Below are 18,658 nucleotides of genomic sequence, written 5' to 3'. Positions count from 1 at the left end.
TACATCTTTAAAAACAGGGCACCATAAAACCTTGGCCCCTGTTTGATAGACTCAGCCGTTCTCTGGAAGAGGTCCCCGGGGCTGGTCCACTGAGGTGACACACATTCATCAACATGATAATGCCTTGATTAGCGCCTATAGAGCCTTTAACCTTGCTACGGTGTGAAGAGAGAGTGAGTGTTCTTGAACGGGGGATGGGTGTTCGACGACCTTATGGCAAGGCCAGGCTGTCATTAGACCCAGTATAAATTATCACAAATGTTCTGAGTGGAGGGAACTTGGCCTTGGCCCAAAACTGAGAGGGGCCAACGAACAAAAACTCTCAATGACAAGCAGGACTCTATTAGAAGGATGTGATAGTAGTGATTCTTTATCCCTGACCAGGGAGTCTGGGACTGGGCCAGATTCCAGACTTCTGCTCCATCCTCCCCATTGTCCCTCACCTTTCACGATCTAAAAACTCACAGAAGTACCCTTCACCACTGTTCTGCTGTCAGATGTACAGTAGGGCCCCTCCAGTTAACTTCTTTCCCCCCTACAGTTCTGCTGTCAGATGTACAGTAGGGCCCCTCCAGTTAACTTCTTCCCCCCCTACAGTTCTGCTGTCAGATGTACAGTAGGGCCCCTCCAGTTAACTTCTTCCCCCCCTACAGTTCTGCTGTCAGATGTACAGTAGGGCCCCTCCAGTTAAGTACTTCCCCCCTACAGTTCTGCTGTAGGACATCTGTGTATAAACACTTTTCAGCTCATCCACTACAACTGTTCCCTTATCAGTTATATGACAATCAGCCCCCTCATGTCAGTTTTATGATCCTTCGGCACTGTTCTCCAGTCAGTTTTTACGTTAGGACGACGCAGCCCAGACCGCATTTCAGTGCTTACGTCAGGTATGAATCCGATCTCATTGAGGTGGTTGCTGAGCTCTGGGTCGTGGAAGGCGATCATCTGGGAGAAGACGGTGAGGTATTCTGAAACCAGCACAGAGGGAGAGTTCAAATCTAGCGAGAAAGCAGTGGTGGTCTTATCTGAGGTACGCTACTCATGGGTGTCTGTTGCAAAACATTTATCTACGTTGTGCCATATTGAACAAGACCCAGAAGCTATTGTGACATCAGATTGGGCATTGTCTGTCGATATTTTGTACCAGGACTATAAAGAGATGTTTGTGTCGTGTATGGTCTCTACACAAAAAACGTAATTGAGCTTTTTATTCCAAAACAAAAGTACACTAAAATCCAAGACAGACCAACATTGGTGAGATTAGATGAGACTGTGGTGGGACAATAAACAACACTCCACATTGAGTTCAAGTGGTGTGTTTGTTGTCCCAGATCACATTGTGGGACTATATCAACAATGGACTAATGTAACAAAAGATAGTTGGGTGGAGTTTTCCTTTGAGCAATAAGGCAGAGAGACTGTAGTATAGTCAATATCACACAAAAAGGGTGTTATTAGACAACTCATTGGTGCAGTTCCATAAATATACCTACTAGTGGCACACATTGAACACTGACATGTTTACGTAGATTAAAGATTGTTTTACTGGGATGATGGAGGCTGCTTGTTATTCAAGTGTCACTGTACATGGAGGAACTCACCTTGGATAACGTGAGAGTTGTCCTTCAGGAAGAAGTTGTACAGGTATTTGGGGATGAAGGCCGACATGCAGGCGTACGCCAGGGCTGCAGACAACAAAGGGGAGGATGAGGTGAAGAGAGAAGGGAAGGAGTATCAGCGATACACATTGTACCTCTGCAAATCAACAACAACTCCCTGTTTTAAGAAGGTTTCAAATACTCTTACGTTCATTGTTGAAATTCAGCCAGAGAAATGGTGCACAAAGTGAATCCAAACCTAAACAAAGCAGGGTACAACCTTAAACCACATCACCACTGGAATTGACTTGGCTAGATTGAAAATGTATGACTTGACTGCCACCTAGTGGTCTATTGACCACAACACAGCACAGATGTGAGTCAACGTGTCAGATTGTGACAGCAGAGAGACAGACTCACCCTGCCAGTAGACCAGGTCAGGGTGAGACACCACCCAGGCCTTGAGCACACGCCTGAACTTCCTGTGGCCCTGTGGCGAGGACAGTAGCTCGTCATACTGGTGACAGCGAGGGATGTCCACCTCAATCTGGGAGGAAAACACACACACACACATTAGAAGTGTGTGAACCAAGGCATGTGATGGATATACATCTGTTCAATATGAAATTAGAAAAGTGCCAAAAATAATAACATTTGCCCATCAACTGATAACCAGTCCATAATCAGAAGAGCAGGTACCTGTCTGTCAGTGGGTATAGGAGTATCCTTATCAATGCTGTCATATTTGGCTTGAATGTCCCCCTGGAGAGAAAAAGGAATCTAATCAACCAAAATATCATTGCATGGCACAGTATTAAATGAAAATCAGCAGTTAATCAAGTTCATAATCTCTATGGTTATCAGCTTTATTTATCTCTACAAACAAAACAATGTATTCCTCTCTATGGTTATCAGCTTTATTTATCTCTACAAACAAAACAATGTATTCCTCTCTATGGTTATCAGCTTTATTTATCTCTACAAACAAAACAATGTATTCCTCTCTATGGTTATCAGCTTTATTTATCTCTACAAAACAATGTATTCCTCTCTATGGTTATCAGCTTTATTTATCTCTACAAAACAATGTATTCCTCTCTATGGTTATCAGCTTTATTTATCTCTACAAAACAATGTATTCCTCTCCATGGTTATCAGCTTTATTTATCTCTACAAAACAATGTATTCCTCTCTATGGTTATCAGCTTTATTTATCTCTACAAAACAATGTATTCCTCTCTATGGTTATCAGCTTTATTTATCTCTACAAAACAATGTATTCCTCTCTATGGTTATCAGCTTTATTTATCTCTACAAAACAAAACAATGTATTCCTCTCTATGGTTATCAGCTTTATTTATCTCTACAAAACAAAACAATGTATTCCTCTCTATGGTTATCAGCTTTATTTATCTCTACAAAACAAAACAATGTATTCCTCTCTATGGTTATCAGCTTTATTTATCTCTACAAAACAATGTATTCCTCTCTATGGTTATCAGCTTTATTTATCTCTACAAAACAAAACAATGTATTCCTCTCTATGGTTATCAGCTTTATTTATCTCTACAAAACAAAACAATGTATTCCTCTCTATGGTTATCAGCTTTATTTATCTCTACAAAACAATGTATTCCTCTCTATGGTTATCAGCTTTATTTATCTCTACAAAACAATGTATCCCTCTCTATGGTTATCAGCTTCTCCTACCTCGACTCCCAGGAGAGCAGCCCAGGCCAGTCCACGTATGAGAGGAGGAATGTCCACCCTCGCCTCCTTCCACACCAGGTTCTTCTTGTAAGGGTATGCCTGTGGGACAAACAGCACAACCAGATCATTTTCTAATCATAAGATTCAATTCTATTGTAATTATTTATCCAGATAAGTCATTGAGAAGACACTGTGTTTTACTAATCTGGTTGATATAACACATAGCTCCACTTCAATTCAACACCCGATATAACCAAGATAGACACCAAGGCCTGGACACACCAATAGAAGACTTTAATAAATCACCAGACAGGAACACAAAGATGAGTAAAAGAGTGTGAGCTCAGGACAGGGTCAATGTGACTTTGGGTACTCCTCGTCTTTCTATTCCTGGAATCATTGGGAACTGGGGGATCTTAAAAAACTGTGGCGGCAGAGTGATTGCATTTGTACTGGTTGTGAGACAATGGTGTGTGTGTGTTAGAGCTCAGACCTTGAGGAGCCTGTCGAAGAGGATGATGCGGATGAGTTGGTACTCTGTGTCCCTCTCCCTGATGATGAGTGGCAGCGTGACGGTGCAAGACAGCTCATTGCTGCTGTTGGACTGGGACAGACTAGACTGTCTGGAGAGACAGAGACAGAAAGACACAGAGAGAGACACAGACACAGCGAGAGAGAGCGCGAGAAAAAGAGAGCGAGAGAGAGCAAGCGAGCGAGAGAGAGCAAGAGAGCGAGAGAGAGCGAGAAAGAGCAAGAGCAAGAGAGCGAGCGAGAGCAAGAGAGCGAGGAAGAGAGAGAAAGAGAGCGAGAAAGAGAGCGAGCGAGAGCAAGAGAGCGAGACACAAAGAGATACAAGGGAAGAAGAAAGCCAGAAGGGAACATTACCCATCTCCATCAGTCATTGAAAAGAACAAGCCATAAAATGATAGTCTATCTGTCCTCAGCTCTCGCATCCCTACTAAGTCAATACGTGACAAATGAGGAGTAAAAGATGAGGGGATTCTTACTCATCTTCCAATAAAGGGTAATATGCCTCTCCTGCCACATCTTTCAGTCTCTGAAAGAGAGAAGACAGATTTGAATTCTCAACACAAATGTTCTGGTTAATTTCAGATTTAACCATGTGGAGAAAATAAACTGCTGTGTGGTGTTGGTAGAACACTGGCCATTACAGTCCAATTAGAGACCTGTTGTGTGGTGTTGGTAGAACACTGGTCACTACAGTCCAAGTAGAGACCTGTTGTGTGGTGTTGGTAGAACACTGGTCACTACAGTCCAAGTAGAGACCTGTTGTGTGGTGTTGGTAGAACACTAGTCATTACAGTCCAATTAGAGACCTGTTGTGTGGTGTTGGTAGAACACTGGTCATTACAGTCCAATTAGAGACCTGTTGTGTGGTGTTGGTAGAACACTGGTCATTACAGTCCAATTAGAGACCTGTTGTGTGGTGTTGGTAGAACACTGGTCATTACAGTCCAAGTAGAGACCTGTTGTGTGGTGTTGGTAGAACACTAGTCATTACAGTCCAATTAGAGACCTGTTGTGTGGTGTTGGTAGAACACTAGTCATTACAGTCCAAGTAGAGACCTGTTGTGTGGTGTTGGTAGAACACTGGTCATTACAGTCCAAGTAGAGACCTGTTGTGTGGTGTTGGTAGAACACTAGTCAATACAGTCCAAGTAGAGACCTGTTGTGTGCTGTTGGTAGAACACTGGTCACTACAGTCCAAGTAGAGACCTGTTGTGTGGTGTTGGTAGAACACTGGTCACTACAGTCCAAGTAGAGACCTGTTGTGTGGTGTTGGTAGAACACTGGTCACTACAGTCCAAGTAGAGACCTGTTGTGTGGTGTTGGTAGAACACTAGTCAATACAGTCCAAGTAGAGACCTGTTGTGTGCTGTTGGTAGAACACTGGTCACTACAGTCCAAGTAGAGACCTGTTGTGTGGTGTTGGTAGAACACTGGTCACTACAGTCCAAGTATAGACCTGTTGTGTGGTGTTGGTAGAACACTGGTCATTACAGTCCAAGTAGAGACATGTTGTGTGGTGTTGGTAGAACACTGGTCATTACAGTCCAAGTAGAGACCTGTTGTGTGGTGTTGGTAGAACACTGGTCACTACAGTCCAAGTAGAGACCTGTTGTGTGGTGTTGGTAGAACACTGGTCACTACAGTCCAAGTAGAGACCTGTTGTGTGGTGTTGGTAGAACACTGGTCACTACAGTCCAAGTAGAGACCTGTTGTGTGGTGTTGGTAGAACACTGGTCACTACAGTCCAAGTAGAGACCTGTTGTGTGGTGTTGGTAGAACACTGGTCACTACAGTCCAAGTAGAGACATGTTGTGTGGTGTTGGTAGAACACTGGTCATTACAGTCCAAGTAGAGACCTGTTGTGTGGTGTTGGTAGAACACTAGTCACTACAGTCCAAGTAGAGACCTGTTGTGTGGTGTTGGTAGAACACTGGTCACTACAGTCCAAGTAGAGACCTGTTGTGTGGTGTTGGTTGAACACTGGTCATTACAGTCCAAGTAGAGACCTGTTGTGTGGTGTTGGTAGAACACTAGTCAATACAGTCCAAGTAGAGACCTGTTGTGTGCTGTTGGTAGAACACTGGTCACTACAGTCCAAGTAGAGACATGTTGTGTGGTGTTGGTAGAACACTGGTCACTACAGTCCAAGTAGAGACCTGTTGTGTGGTGTTGGTAGAACACTGGTCACTACAGTCCAAGTAGAGACCTGTTGTGTGGTGTTGGTAGAACACTGGTCACTACAGTCCAAGTAGAGACCTGTTGTGTGGTGTTGGTAGAACACTGGTCACTACAGTCCAAGTAGAGACCAATGCACTACTAAAATGTCTTGCTCCTGTTACTGTACAGTAATGTTAAATCTATTAGTCACAGTGGTGTCCTCACGTTCTTCAGCTGGCACAGAGACAGTGTGACGGTGGTGTCATCCAGGAGGAAACTCCTGTCCCTGCCTTGGCCAAACGACTCGCCATCCTCCAGCAGGAAACTAACACAGAGATTGAATTCAACATTTATTCATCCGGATGAGAAACTATATAATAGCATGGATCTACTTAAATATAATATAGTTAACTAGTTCAGACGAAAACCTTATTCTAACTTTGTGCTTTGCTCTATGATTAAAATAGTTAATAACTATTGGAGACAGTACAGTGGAAAGGCATGTTGTATATAATTACATTATCTGAGACAGTAGAAAGGCCCGCTGTACAGAACTACATTATCTGAGACAGTCCAGTAGAAAGACATGCTGAATAGAACTACATTATCTACGACAGTAGAAAGACATGCTATGTATAACAACATTATCTGAAACAGTCCACTAGGTAGAAAGGGCGTGTTGTACAGTACTTGGGCAGGGTGCAGACGGGAGGCTTGGACTGGATGATCTCCTTGTTGGTCAGTTCCTTCTCCAGGTCTCCTCCCGCCAAACACCACAGGTGGTACACCTCATCTATGGCCCTCTCCCCCAGGTACTCCTCATCATCATCTGGGACATGATTGATAGATTCATTTAACTGTCTAATACATTCAAAATCAGCCACATTTCAATTCATGTCATTGTATGCAGGATAGTCCAAATCGATAACAATTGCCACTGTTTTCCAGGGATTCCTGGGTTCCATTAAATCCCACACTAAGCATCAAGGATGATACATGGGGTCCTCTACATGGGATAATGTGGTCGTCTGAGATGTATCCTTTATCCATAGAGCCAGGTCTACGATGGTAAACAACTATTTATTTGTTTAATGTATGTGCATCCGTAAGTGTGTGTTTGCGTGTGTGTGGCCACGTCAGGGCATGCATGTGTGCACTCTGACCTTTGCAGAGCTGGCTGATGTCCTCTGGTAGCTCCAGGTGGGCACAGCGCAGGGAGGAGGAGAACAGCCCGACGGGCTGCTGGAAAGGGGCGTAGAGACAGGACACGCCCTCAAACACTGGGTCAACCAGCAGCTCTGCAGGGGTGGGCCTGGATGGAAGCACAGAGTCAAATCTCTTTTTTGAACATGCATCAAAAACATATCCACGCACTTCATCAAAGGTTCAGATTTCACGACAAAACTTATGTGAAGTGTTCTCAAATGTTCTCTCTAAACGTACCATGTTCTCATTTGGGCATGTTTTTGATCACTTTCCCTGTTATTACCCTGTTATTACCCTGCAGAGAGTTTGGCTGCATGACAAAAGTACCTGGAGAAAGCATGGAGAATGGGCCTCCCAACAGGAAATGATAGCCAACACAACATGATATAAAACATCTCTGGTCGAGTTACCTTCTGGAGGGCAAGAAGGTCAGGCATTTCCTTAATAATGTCAGGACGTTCTCAGGCAGCTCCTGTAACAGAACGTTGACAATCACATTAGTTATGCTACAATCCAGACCCACAGCCCCAATCTCCCTCTGCTTTTATGGCTTTTCAGCATCCTAAAGAAATAAAATAGCCTGAGAAAGGTTAAAAGCCTTTTTACAAGGGAAACACTTTGGCAAATGGAGGGCATATGAATTTCATTAGCACACATATACACGCAAACAGATGCGCGCACAAACACACACCGCTAGCGGTTACAAGTTACAGGGCATCGTTTTGGTATTTGATGAAGTGTCGTCATTTACAATCACAATCGTCTCTGGACCAACAATACAGCATATAGTAAGGTGTAGTCTTTTATCTACATCATAAAACATGACTTTACCACACATTAGGCAATCTACACATTAGGCAATCTACACATTAGGCAATCTACACATTAGGCAATCTACACATTAGGCAATCTACACATTAGGCAATCTACACATTAGGCAATCTACACATTAGGCAATCTACACATTAGGCAATCTACACATTAGGCAATCTACACATTAGGCAAACTACACATTAGGCAAACTAGGAATTCTAGGACAATCAACCTTAGAGTGGTTTTAGCGGACCAGTGTAATAAACAGTGACTTATGATTGATTTCAAACTCACCCTAATCGCATCCAGGCATCCGTGCTCCTCTGCAAGGACTGTGACTATGTCGTCAATGCAACCTGAGAACAACACAGACCACCATGTCATAAACAATGAACAACCCCATCATAAACAATGAACAACCCCATCATAAACAATGAACAACCCCATCATAACCAACCTGTGGCTCACCAGGCTGATGGACATGGCAACACGTTCACTTACCCAAGGTGATGATGAACTTCAATCTCTCGCTTATTTCAATGTTCTGCAGTAGTCTTCTACCCTGTGAATAAAAGGTTGATAGGAGGAAGTCATTCTGTCCTCATGTACTAACCACAATATCACACTTTACTTGAACCCTCAAATCAATGGTTATATAACACTGTCATAACATCTGTCAATGACAGTCCTGACTTCTGACTGACAGCTCAATCAAATAATCATTCATTAGGTCAAGACATGGGGGTTTAAGAGAGCTTACTGCACACAGCTCAAAGAGCAGGACTCCCAGGGACCACACGTCTGTCTTGGGCCCCGAGGGAAGAGGGTTCTCCCCCTGGGAGGGGTCACTAGGGTGGACTGAGCCCTGGGCGATGACCTCAGGAGCCAGATAGGATGGGTACCTGTGGACAGAGATAGTCAGAGAGAGGGTCAAAGGTCAATTGAATACCCTGCAAGACATAGTAAACTTGAGAGCGTTGAGGTTGTCTTGAATTAAATACAATGAAACCTGTTTGCAACAGATAACATTTGACAATGAACAGACTTTGATGATTAATCTACCTAAATATTCCAGGTACTTCCTGTTTCGTTGAAGTCATTGTTTAAGTGATGCATGTACAGTACATTGCTTCATATCAAGGAATCTCCGTAAACACTAGACAGATAAGCTTATTTCATCTTCAAACCAGATGTTTTACTTGGAGACTAGATAACACAGGACATCAGAGGCAGAACACACACACACACACACTCATTCCCCCATTCAACAACAGGCTATTACCCACAAATACTTTCTAAAACATGAGGGCCTTTGGGTTTTGGATAAGACTTCAGCTATCTATTACAGTACTTATTACAGAAACAATGGATTACTTTAATATCTAAAACCTGGATATCATAATGGCTGGTCATGGCTCACATCAACACCATTATCCCAGAAACCCTAGACCCACCCCAATTTGCATACCGCACCAACAGATCCACAGATGATGCAATCTCGATTGCACTCCACACTGCCCTTTCCCACCTGGACAAAAGGAACACATGTGAGAATGCTATTCATTGACTACAGCTCAGCATTCAACACCATAGTACCCTCAAATCTCATCACTAAGCTAAGGACCCTGGGACTAAACACCTCTCTCTGCAACTGGATCCTGGACTTCCTGACGGGCCGCCCCCAGGTGGTAAGGGTAGGTAACAACACATCTGCCACGCTGATCCTCAACACGTGGGGTGCATGCTCAGTTCCCTCCTGTATTCCCTGTTCACTCATGATTGCACGGCCAGGCACGACTCCAACACCATCATTAAGTTTGCTGATGACACAACAGTGGTTTGCCTGACCACCGACAACGATGAGACAGACTATAGGGAGGATCAGAGACCTGGCCGTGTGGTGCCAGGACAACAACCTCTCCCTCAAAGCGATCAAGACAAAGGAGATGATTGTGGACTATAGGAAAAGGAGGACCGAGCACGCCCCCATTATCATCGACGGGGCTGCAGTGGAGCAGGTTGAGAGCTTCAAGTTCCTTGGCGTTCACATCACCAACAAACTAACATGGTCCAAGCACACAAAGACAGTCGTGAAGAGGGCATGACAAAACCTATTCCCCCTCAGGAGACTAAAATTATTAGATCCTCAAAAGGTTTTACAACTGCACCATCGAGAGCATTCTGATGGGTTGCATGACTGCCTGGTGTGGCAACTGCTCGGCCTCCGACCGCAAGGTACTACAGAGGGTAGTGCGAACGGCCCAGTACATCACTGGGGCCAAGCTTCCGGTCATCCAGGACCTCTATTCCAGGTGGTGTCAGAGGAAGGTCCTAAAAATAGTCAAAGACTCCAGCCACCCTAGTCATAGACTGTTCTCTCTGCTACCGCACGGCAAGCGGTACCGGAGCACCAAGTCTAGGTCCAAGAGGCTCCTAAACAGCTTCTACCCCCAAGCCATAAGACTCCTGAACAGCTAATCAAATGGCTACCCAGACTATTTGCATTGCCTGTCCTCCCCACCGCTACTCTGTTATTATCTATGCATAGCCACTTTAATAACTCTACTTACATGTACATAATTACCTCGACATCGGTGGCCCCAGCACATAGACTCTGCACCGATACCCCCTGTATGTAGCCCCGCTATTGTTATTTACTGCTGCTCTTGAATGATTTGGTATCTCTTATTTTTAAGGGCTTTCCTTAAAAACTGCATTGTTAGTTAAGGGCTTGTAAGTAAGCCTTACACTGTAACACCTGTTGTGTTCGGCGCATGTGACAAAATGTGATTTGATAAACAATAGATTGACCATTACACATACATGTCATAGTAATGCATCTCATTCTGTTTCACAAACAGCATTTAAATACTGTGTTGTGTTCACAGAGGGACCTATGACCTCCATTACCAGAAGATCCACAGTACTGCAAGTTCCAGACGTTCGAGGTTCACAATCTTCCATTATCATATCATAATTTATCATAGTTATCTCTATATGACAGTGGACCATGTATTGCTTTTAAGATTAATAGATTAATATAGATTCATTGGTAGAGCGTGGCGCTTGCAGGCCAGGGTTGTTGGTTCAATTCCCATGGGGCACCAGTACGAGAAAAAAAAAGTATGAAAATGTATGCACTCACTACTATGTTGCTCTTAGAGCATCTGCTAAATGACTAAATGTTTAAAAAATATATGTTTTCACTGCCTAATCTAATGTCAGTCACAATTGATTAGCTTTTCACATCTATCGACACATTCGTTGTACATGGGAGGTTAGATGTGAACAGGACTTACCCAATAGGAAAGTCCACATCCGCCCCGTGGTCTGTCATGTAATAGAGCCCAAACTTAGCCAGCTTCACCTTGCCCTACAATGAAACAATGTTACATATGACAATATTCAATGTATTGATGGCCTTATGACAAATCAATAATGCATCAATAACGTGATGACAAATAGCCTGTTTAAATGAGAGCGCAGTTTTAACCAGGCTAGATGACAATGGCAAATGGTGTTAAATGCCTTTCCATTAGACCCCGACTGATAGGGAAGGGAGGTTACCTACCTTGCCGTCCATGAGGACATTCTGTGCATTGAGGGCTCTGTGAACCATCCCATGTTTGTTCATAAACTCTAGTCCCTCCAAGGCCTCATAGGCTATCTGGAGAACCCTCTCTGGGCTGTAACAGACAAGGCCTGAGAAATCTTATATACACATTATAAAACTTGGGCGTAGCTTTAGGACCTGTGGTGTTTGGCTTGAAAAAGGGTCATGTATGGTACTCAGAGTCGGTCTTTGTTTTCCAGCCAACAAAGCTACAACAGGTCATTGTGTGTACTAAAATGTAGTCATTTCCCCCTGCCGGGTCTGTAGAGTTGAGGAGTTCATTTGGTTTTAAGTGTTTTAGATGGAAGAGGTTTGTGTTATTATCGGTGTCAACCAGTAGATGGCAAGGGGAGTGCATAGTCTAGTCCTGATGTAATGAAGCTATTCTTCTTTGTTCAGTTAAACCATGGTCATTCTACTGACAGAGAAATAGAACTGGGTCCTCTTAACATTCCATAACATAGTACATTATCATTGTACTACATCTATATATAGTCTTTATGTCGTGTAAATATTTGACTATGTAGATATAGTGCCTTCGGTATTATACTATTTCTTATCGTTGTTGCTTTGTCGAGAAGGAACCTGCAAGTAAGCATTTCATTGGACAGTGCATAACAACAAATCATTTGTAGACTGCAAATTGACCGCAAGTATCCTAAACAGATAGAATATTTGTCTAAAACAGCCATTTCAAACCTTGCTTGCAGTTGTATACGATCACATATACAGTATCTCTCTATAATGTGTGGGAGTACTCTAGAACAGATTCCTAAATTAAAATCACTTGGAGCTGATTTGCTGGTGTTTTTAGTCTTTTATGTCCAACTATAAAAATGCTAAATAAAATAACACTTCCTTTTTATAGAAGAAAACTTAGGGCCCTAAATAAAATAACAGCCGGGCCAAATTCAGCCCGCCAGTTGGTCAACCCTTACCTGACAGTTTGAACCTGTTTCTGGAAATCATTTAGACTGCTTTCGTAGTGTTCCGTTACAACAACAAGTCGTTCTGGAAGAAGGAAGAAACGGTAGAACAAAATGACATTGGTCAGCCCTGGCATTTTATTGATTTATATGTTTAATATGTGATTTCAAAACATCTGTTTTAAGGTCTGCTGCTTGTTCTCCTACCAGCAAGGCTGATATTTTGTTGTTTTTCCGACGAAGGAGTGTGCCTTTAAGTTAAAGGTTTAGCCACAACATGATTGGTTAAACATAGCCCAGAAGAATCTTCTAAATGAAACGCTAGCGCCATGTGTTGTGATAACATGCATATGCAATTACCAAGCTTTAAAGCTGCACTCAGTCCTTTATAACTCCCCATCCACACAATAAATGGAAAAACTAAATGTGATCTACAAAACCTGACAACAAAGGGTTCAGCGCTCAGGACCTTAAAACATGGTTTTGACTAAATGGAATACAGTTCATGTCAGAATTGACTTTTCTTAGCAGGTTAGGAGAACTTTCGCAGCAGTTTGGAGAATTAGGTCAAGGTTAGGAAAAGGGTTAGGGTTAGCTAAAAATGCACAAAAGAATATATACTTCAGACAGCAATTTGACATAAGCTTCTAGCCGTGACTATAAAACATCTGGGCATAAAAAAGGATGAAACAAAGCAGGCTAAAGTAAGCTTTTAACAACTCAGGAAGTCCATAATGACAGTACTGTGTATACTTTGGCCAAAAATCATTAATGTGTCCAATAAAACCTGCATAATGTGGATTTGGGATGATTTCCGGTTTTTGTTGAGACTTTTAATAAAACACATTCTTGTGGTAATATGCTTAGCAAACAAAAGCGAAACAAGTTAGATTGTGCAGTTGGAGTTTGCCAAACACATTCAGTTATTTTACAGTGACTCGGATGAAACAGAAAACACTACTAAAAAAAGAGACATTGTTGAAAGCTGAGAGAGCCTCTTGAGGAGTTATAACCTGTGATGAAGTTTCTCTATAGTTGCTCAACTGTAAATGACAAACTGGGGTACAAATCAACGTGTGAACTTATGGGTACGACCGCAATGAAGTCAATATGAACAGCCTCTTTTCACACAATAATACACAAGATTATTAGGTGCTTCTCAAAATAGAAAGGGAAGGTCAAGGCTCTGTTGGAATACACTGAATGCACACCGTTCCCTCTTCCTTCTGAATGCACACCGTTCCCTCTTCCTTCTGAATGCACACCGTTCCCTCTTCCTTCTGAATGCACACCGTTCCCTCTTCCTTCTGAATGCACACCGTTCCCTCTTCCTTCTGAATGCACACCGTTCCCTCTTCCTTCTGAATGCACACCGTTCCCTCTTCCTTCTGAATGCACACCGTTCCCTCTTCCTTCTGAATGCACACCGTTCCCTCTTCCTTCTGAATGCACACTAAGTAAGCATTTCACTGTTAGTCTACACCTGTTGTTTTCGAAGCATATGATGAATAACATTTTATTTGATATTAATAGGACACCAGTCATATACAATAGTAGATGTCGAAAGGAAAGGGATAGGATTTAAAAGCTGCTGTCGGCCTGTCACGTAAGTACGAATCTTCCCTAGTCCTCTTTAGTATCACTCTCCATCCCACTCTACCAATACTAGGATATTTCTGGTAGTGGAGCATTGTCACGGTACCAGTATCGCGATACTAGGATACCTGTTTTTCCATGTATTCTTCCCAATCTCTGAAAGCCAGATACAGTCAAATAGAGGAAAACAAGGATTCCACTAAAGTCACTCAAGATGGCACCGACAGAGATAGTCACCTCGCTTCGAGTCCTTAGGAAACTATGCAGTATTTAGTTTATATATTATTTCGTACATTGTTACCCCAGGAAGGCAGTCATCAATGACCTCTTATTACATACAGCCGGGAAGAACTATACGTCAACTTATCAACATTACAACCAGGATTATGACTTTCCCGAAGCGGATCCTCTGTTTGGACCACCACCCAGAACAATGGATCTAATCACAAAAGCCAACCCAAAACAACGGCGCCGCAGAAGGGACAGACGGAGCGGCCTCCTGGTCAGGCTCCGTAGACGTGCACATTGCCCACAGCTCCCGAGTATACTATTCGCCAATGTCCAGTCTCTTAACAACAAGGTAGATGAAATTCGAGCAAGGGTTGCCTTCCAGAGAGACATCAGAGATCGTAACATTCTCTGTTTCATGGAAACATCGGTGGCGAGACATGGTAGTGATGACACCATAGGCTTTGTTGATCTCTGCACCAGACAGGATGCTCTTTCCAACATACTTGGGGTCCAACATGTACGCTGCTGCGTGTAAGGGCTTCAGGCAGAAGTCTTCACACATTTGGATGTATTTTAGAACTGCAGTTTCCTCTGCTTGGAGCAACAGTGAAGTGGGCAGGGCAGTACACACTTCTTCTCTTACATCTGCAAGCATCAGAACAGACAGGATGGCACTGTCTCCCTCAATCGTGCAATGGCTACTGCTATAGGTTTCTGGCGTTTCAGGCTGCTTTACCACCCTCTCCCAGAATACATCATCCAGGAGGATCCTCTTGATGGGGCTGTCCATATCGGCAGACTGTGATATGGCCATTTCTTGGAGAGACTTCTTCCCCTCCAGGAGACTGTCAAACATGATGACAACACCACCCCAACGGGTATTGCTGGATAGCTTCAATGTGGTGCTCTTATTCTTCTCACTTTGCTTGGTGAGGTAAATTGCTGCTATAACTTGATGACCCTTCACATACCTAACCACTTCCTTGGCTCTCTTGTAGAGTGTATCCATTGTTTTCAGTGCCATGATGTCCTTGAGGAGCAGATTCAATGCATGAGCAGCACAGATATGAGGGTAGGACTCCTCCTCTTTAGACCAAGCAGCCTTCATGTCCGCAGCATTGTCTGTCACCAGTGCAAATACCTTCTGTGGTCCAAGGTCATTGAGGACTGCCTTCAGCTCATCTGCAATGTAGAGACCGTTGTGTCTGTTGTCCCTTGTGTCTGTGCTCTTGTAGAATACAGGTTGAGGGGTGGAGATGACGTAGTTAATTATTCCTTGCCCACGAACATTCGACCACCCATCAGAGATGATTGCAATACAGTCCGCTTTCTCTACAATTTGCTTGACCTTCACTTGAACTCTGTTGAACTCTGCATCCAGAAAATGAGTAGATAAAGCATGTCTGGTTGGAGGGGTGTATGCTGGGTTAAGAACATTCAGAAATCTCTTCCAATACACATTGCCTGTAAACATCAGTGGTGAAGCAGTTGCATACACAGCTTGAGTAAAACATTCATCAGCATTTCTCTGACTACGTTCCTCCATTGAGTCAAAAACACTTCTGATTCCAGGAGGACCATGAGCTGTTGCTATCAGTAAGGTGTCTGATTCATCATTTCAACCTAGAATAGAAGTAGAGGGACTTTTGTCAGAGGTTGCTTCTTGTGTGCGCTGAGGGAACTTTAAGCACTTCTGCATCTTTGTTGCATTCTTCACACATGATTTGGCACAGTATATGCAAATTAACACAGCTTTAATGGAAACAGGTGCATTAACACTCCTCAGTTAGGAGGCTCAAGCAAGCTAAACCCCACATGGTAGCAAAAACTAACTAGCAGAAATTGTTAACAAGTTAGAAATGATTTAAACACACTTTGCTGTAGGCTACTATTTAGTAGTTAACAAAAAGTTATGTTTGTCATGTAAAATATATTCACCCAACCCAGTATTGTAATCAAAACTCACCAGAAAGCATGTAGTCCTTGGCTCAGACAGTGTAGTAGTGTGGGCTCAATAGCATCTCATTAGTGTGCAAGATCTTGAGAATCAGCTGTACATGTGATGGAAGAATGCACTGTGCATGCAGAGGGTTGCATTGAATTCCATTGAATTGGGGATAGTTTAACCAAAATATGCCACGAGACCTAGAATTGACGTGTGTATCCCACAAAAAATGTTCACTGTTATAAGCTAACTTTTTTGCTGATTTAAGGAAAATTCCCAGGCTCAACTTCCCATGGAAAATCTCAAGAAAAATTCTGGAAATTTCCCAGAAAGTTTCAGACCCTTTGCAACCCTAATCCTGAAGCTGCATTTATTGTAGCTGGGGATTTTATACAAATCAAATTTGAGATCAAGGCTACCTAAATTCTATCAGCATATTGATTGCACTACGCGCAGGGGTAATACAATCAATCACTGCTACTCTAACTTCAGCGATGCATACAAAGCCCTCCCCCGCCCTCCCTTTCTTCCTTCAGCAAATCCAACCACGACGCCATCTTTCTCCTACCGTTTTATACGAAGAAACTCAAACAGGATGTACCAGTGACTAGAACCATTCAACGCAGGTCTGACCAATCGGAAGCCACGCTTCAGGACTGTTTTGATTACGCGGACTGGGATATGTTCCGGTCAGCCTCAGAACAACATCGATCTATACGCTGACTCTGTGAGTGAGTTTATAAAGAAGTGCATTGGAGATGTTGTACCCACTGTGACTATTAAAACCTACCCTAACCAGAAACCGTGGATGGATGGCGGCATTATCGCAAAACTGAACTCACGAACCATCGCATTTAACCATGGAAAGAGATGTGGGAATGTGGCTGAATATAAACAGTGTAGTTATTCCCTCCGCAAGGAAATCAAACAAGCGAAATGCTGGAACAGGGACAAAGTGGAATCACAATTCAATGGCTCAGACACGAGACACATATGGCAGGGTCTACAGGAAATCATGGAATACAAAAAGAAAACCAGCCACGATACGGACACCGACGTCAAGCTTCCAGACAAACTAAACACCTTCTTTGCCCGCTTTGAGGATAATATAGTGCCACCATCACATCCCGCTAACAAGGACTGCACCCCCCCCCCCCCCCCTCCTTCTCCGTGGCTGACGTGAGTAAAACATTTAAACGTGTTAACCCTCGCAAGGCTGCTGGCCCAGACGGCATTCCAAGCTGCGTCCTCAGTGCATGCGCAGACCAGCTGGCTGGTGTGTTTACACCGCATTAACATCTACACCCGCATTAAAATTTGATTGGATCTTTCACCATTCCAGGTAGGCCTATTTAAGTGCTATATCAGTGCTTTACCATTGGTGTATTCTGTGCATTTAGATCACTTTTACTCCAAGGAAGGTAGGTTGAGGGAGTGATGCATTTTCACTGTATCAAGAATAGTACCCAAAATACCCATTGACAAACAGACAGAGATGCGTAGTCCTACCATGCTTCCCTCTGGAGATGTCTACGTACTGGCAGAGCCTGGGGTGGGAAATGGTCTTGAGCAGCTGGAAGCGGCCTAGGATCTTGATGGAGTTGGGGGTGAGGGGGAGGCCGTTGCTCCCGCACACATCGTGGGGGAGAGCCGAGGCAAAGAAGGTGAAGGCCCCTAGCTGGGCGTCTCTCAGTGGCCTCATGACTGCTCACTGCTCCAGTGTCCACTTCAGACAGTTGACAGCTCCACCAACCCACACACCCTATGGAAACCACAGAGACAGTAGAGGCAGTGAAACAAATGATGAACAGTTTGTTCAGGTTTACAAACACTCATTTTAATTTGAAACTATATCTAAACACAACAGGTGCAATGTAGCTAAAATACAAGTTATATCACAGCTTTTAAACGCAGAAATCATTTCAGATAACACAAAAGAATGGTTAACACACAATTTCATATCCACTTCATTTACTTTGTCATCTTGTACAAGCATTACCTAATAGTGTATTTAGGGAGGCATATAACCGGCTTGTATACAGTAGAAGTGGCTACAGGCAGCTAACTAAATCGAAAACTAGCGACAGTGCTGCAGTTAGCTTGTACAATAAGGGACGCAGTATGCTGAAAACTTTGAATGAATAAAACTGAATTTTCGATATTTGAATTAACACTTACGTTTAGTGAACGTCTGTCCTCATATCCCAAAAATTCTGACCGTAGATTTTATTTGTATTTTATTTTGCATAATCTTCTCTTTCACGGGATGCTGTGAGCAGCTGAGAGATAACGTGACCGGTTACGTCAATTTTCAGCGACGAAGCTCAGCTTG

General features: G+C 43.2%; 1 protein-coding gene across 2 annotated transcripts in view; it reads right to left on the bottom strand.

Annotated features, from left to right (window-relative positions):
- LOC109876255 (TBC domain-containing protein kinase-like protein) overlaps positions 1-18,647 on the bottom strand; it is a 52,352-nt gene extending 33,705 nt beyond the window's left edge. Inside the window, exons 1-20 of one of the 2 annotated variants that reach the window (XM_031814560.1) lie at positions 18,505-18,647; positions 17,836-18,088; positions 12,567-12,639; positions 11,587-11,701; positions 11,315-11,388; positions 8,776-8,917; positions 8,517-8,577; positions 8,310-8,371; positions 7,613-7,674; positions 7,160-7,308; positions 6,687-6,825; positions 6,222-6,321; positions 4,316-4,365; positions 3,802-3,931; positions 3,309-3,407; positions 2,298-2,360; positions 2,019-2,145; positions 1,807-1,857; positions 1,602-1,685; positions 883-968 (exon numbers count right to left, since the gene is read on the bottom strand). In XM_031814560.1, the coding sequence (XP_031670420.1) occupies positions 883-968; positions 1,602-1,685; positions 1,807-1,857; positions 2,019-2,145; positions 2,298-2,360; positions 3,309-3,407; positions 3,802-3,931; positions 4,316-4,365; positions 6,222-6,321; positions 6,687-6,825; positions 7,160-7,308; positions 7,613-7,674; positions 8,310-8,371; positions 8,517-8,577; positions 8,776-8,917; positions 11,315-11,388; positions 11,587-11,701; positions 12,567-12,639; positions 17,836-18,028 (1,860 nt within the window). In that variant the 5' untranslated portion in view covers positions 18,029-18,088; positions 18,505-18,647. Of the gene's footprint in view, positions 1-882; positions 969-1,601; positions 1,686-1,806; positions 1,858-2,018; positions 2,146-2,297; positions 2,361-3,308; positions 3,408-3,801; positions 3,932-4,315; positions 4,366-6,221; positions 6,322-6,686; positions 6,826-7,159; positions 7,309-7,612; positions 7,675-8,309; positions 8,372-8,516; positions 8,578-8,775; positions 8,918-11,314; positions 11,389-11,586; positions 11,702-12,566; positions 12,640-17,835; positions 18,089-18,325; positions 18,448-18,504 lie in introns of those variants that run through there. The other variant, XM_031814561.1, reaches the window with a different exon arrangement.
- Positions 18,648-18,658: the final 11 nt, after the last annotated feature.

The sequence above is a fragment of the Oncorhynchus kisutch genome, unplaced genomic scaffold (assembly GCF_002021735.2).
Source record: "Oncorhynchus kisutch isolate 150728-3 unplaced genomic scaffold, Okis_V2 Okis07a-Okis12b_hom, whole genome shotgun sequence".
NCBI lineage: Eukaryota > Metazoa > Chordata > Actinopteri > Salmoniformes > Salmonidae > Oncorhynchus > Oncorhynchus kisutch.
Note: the sequence above shows the minus strand (reverse complement) of the source record. Positions and strands in the feature narration are given on the sequence as shown.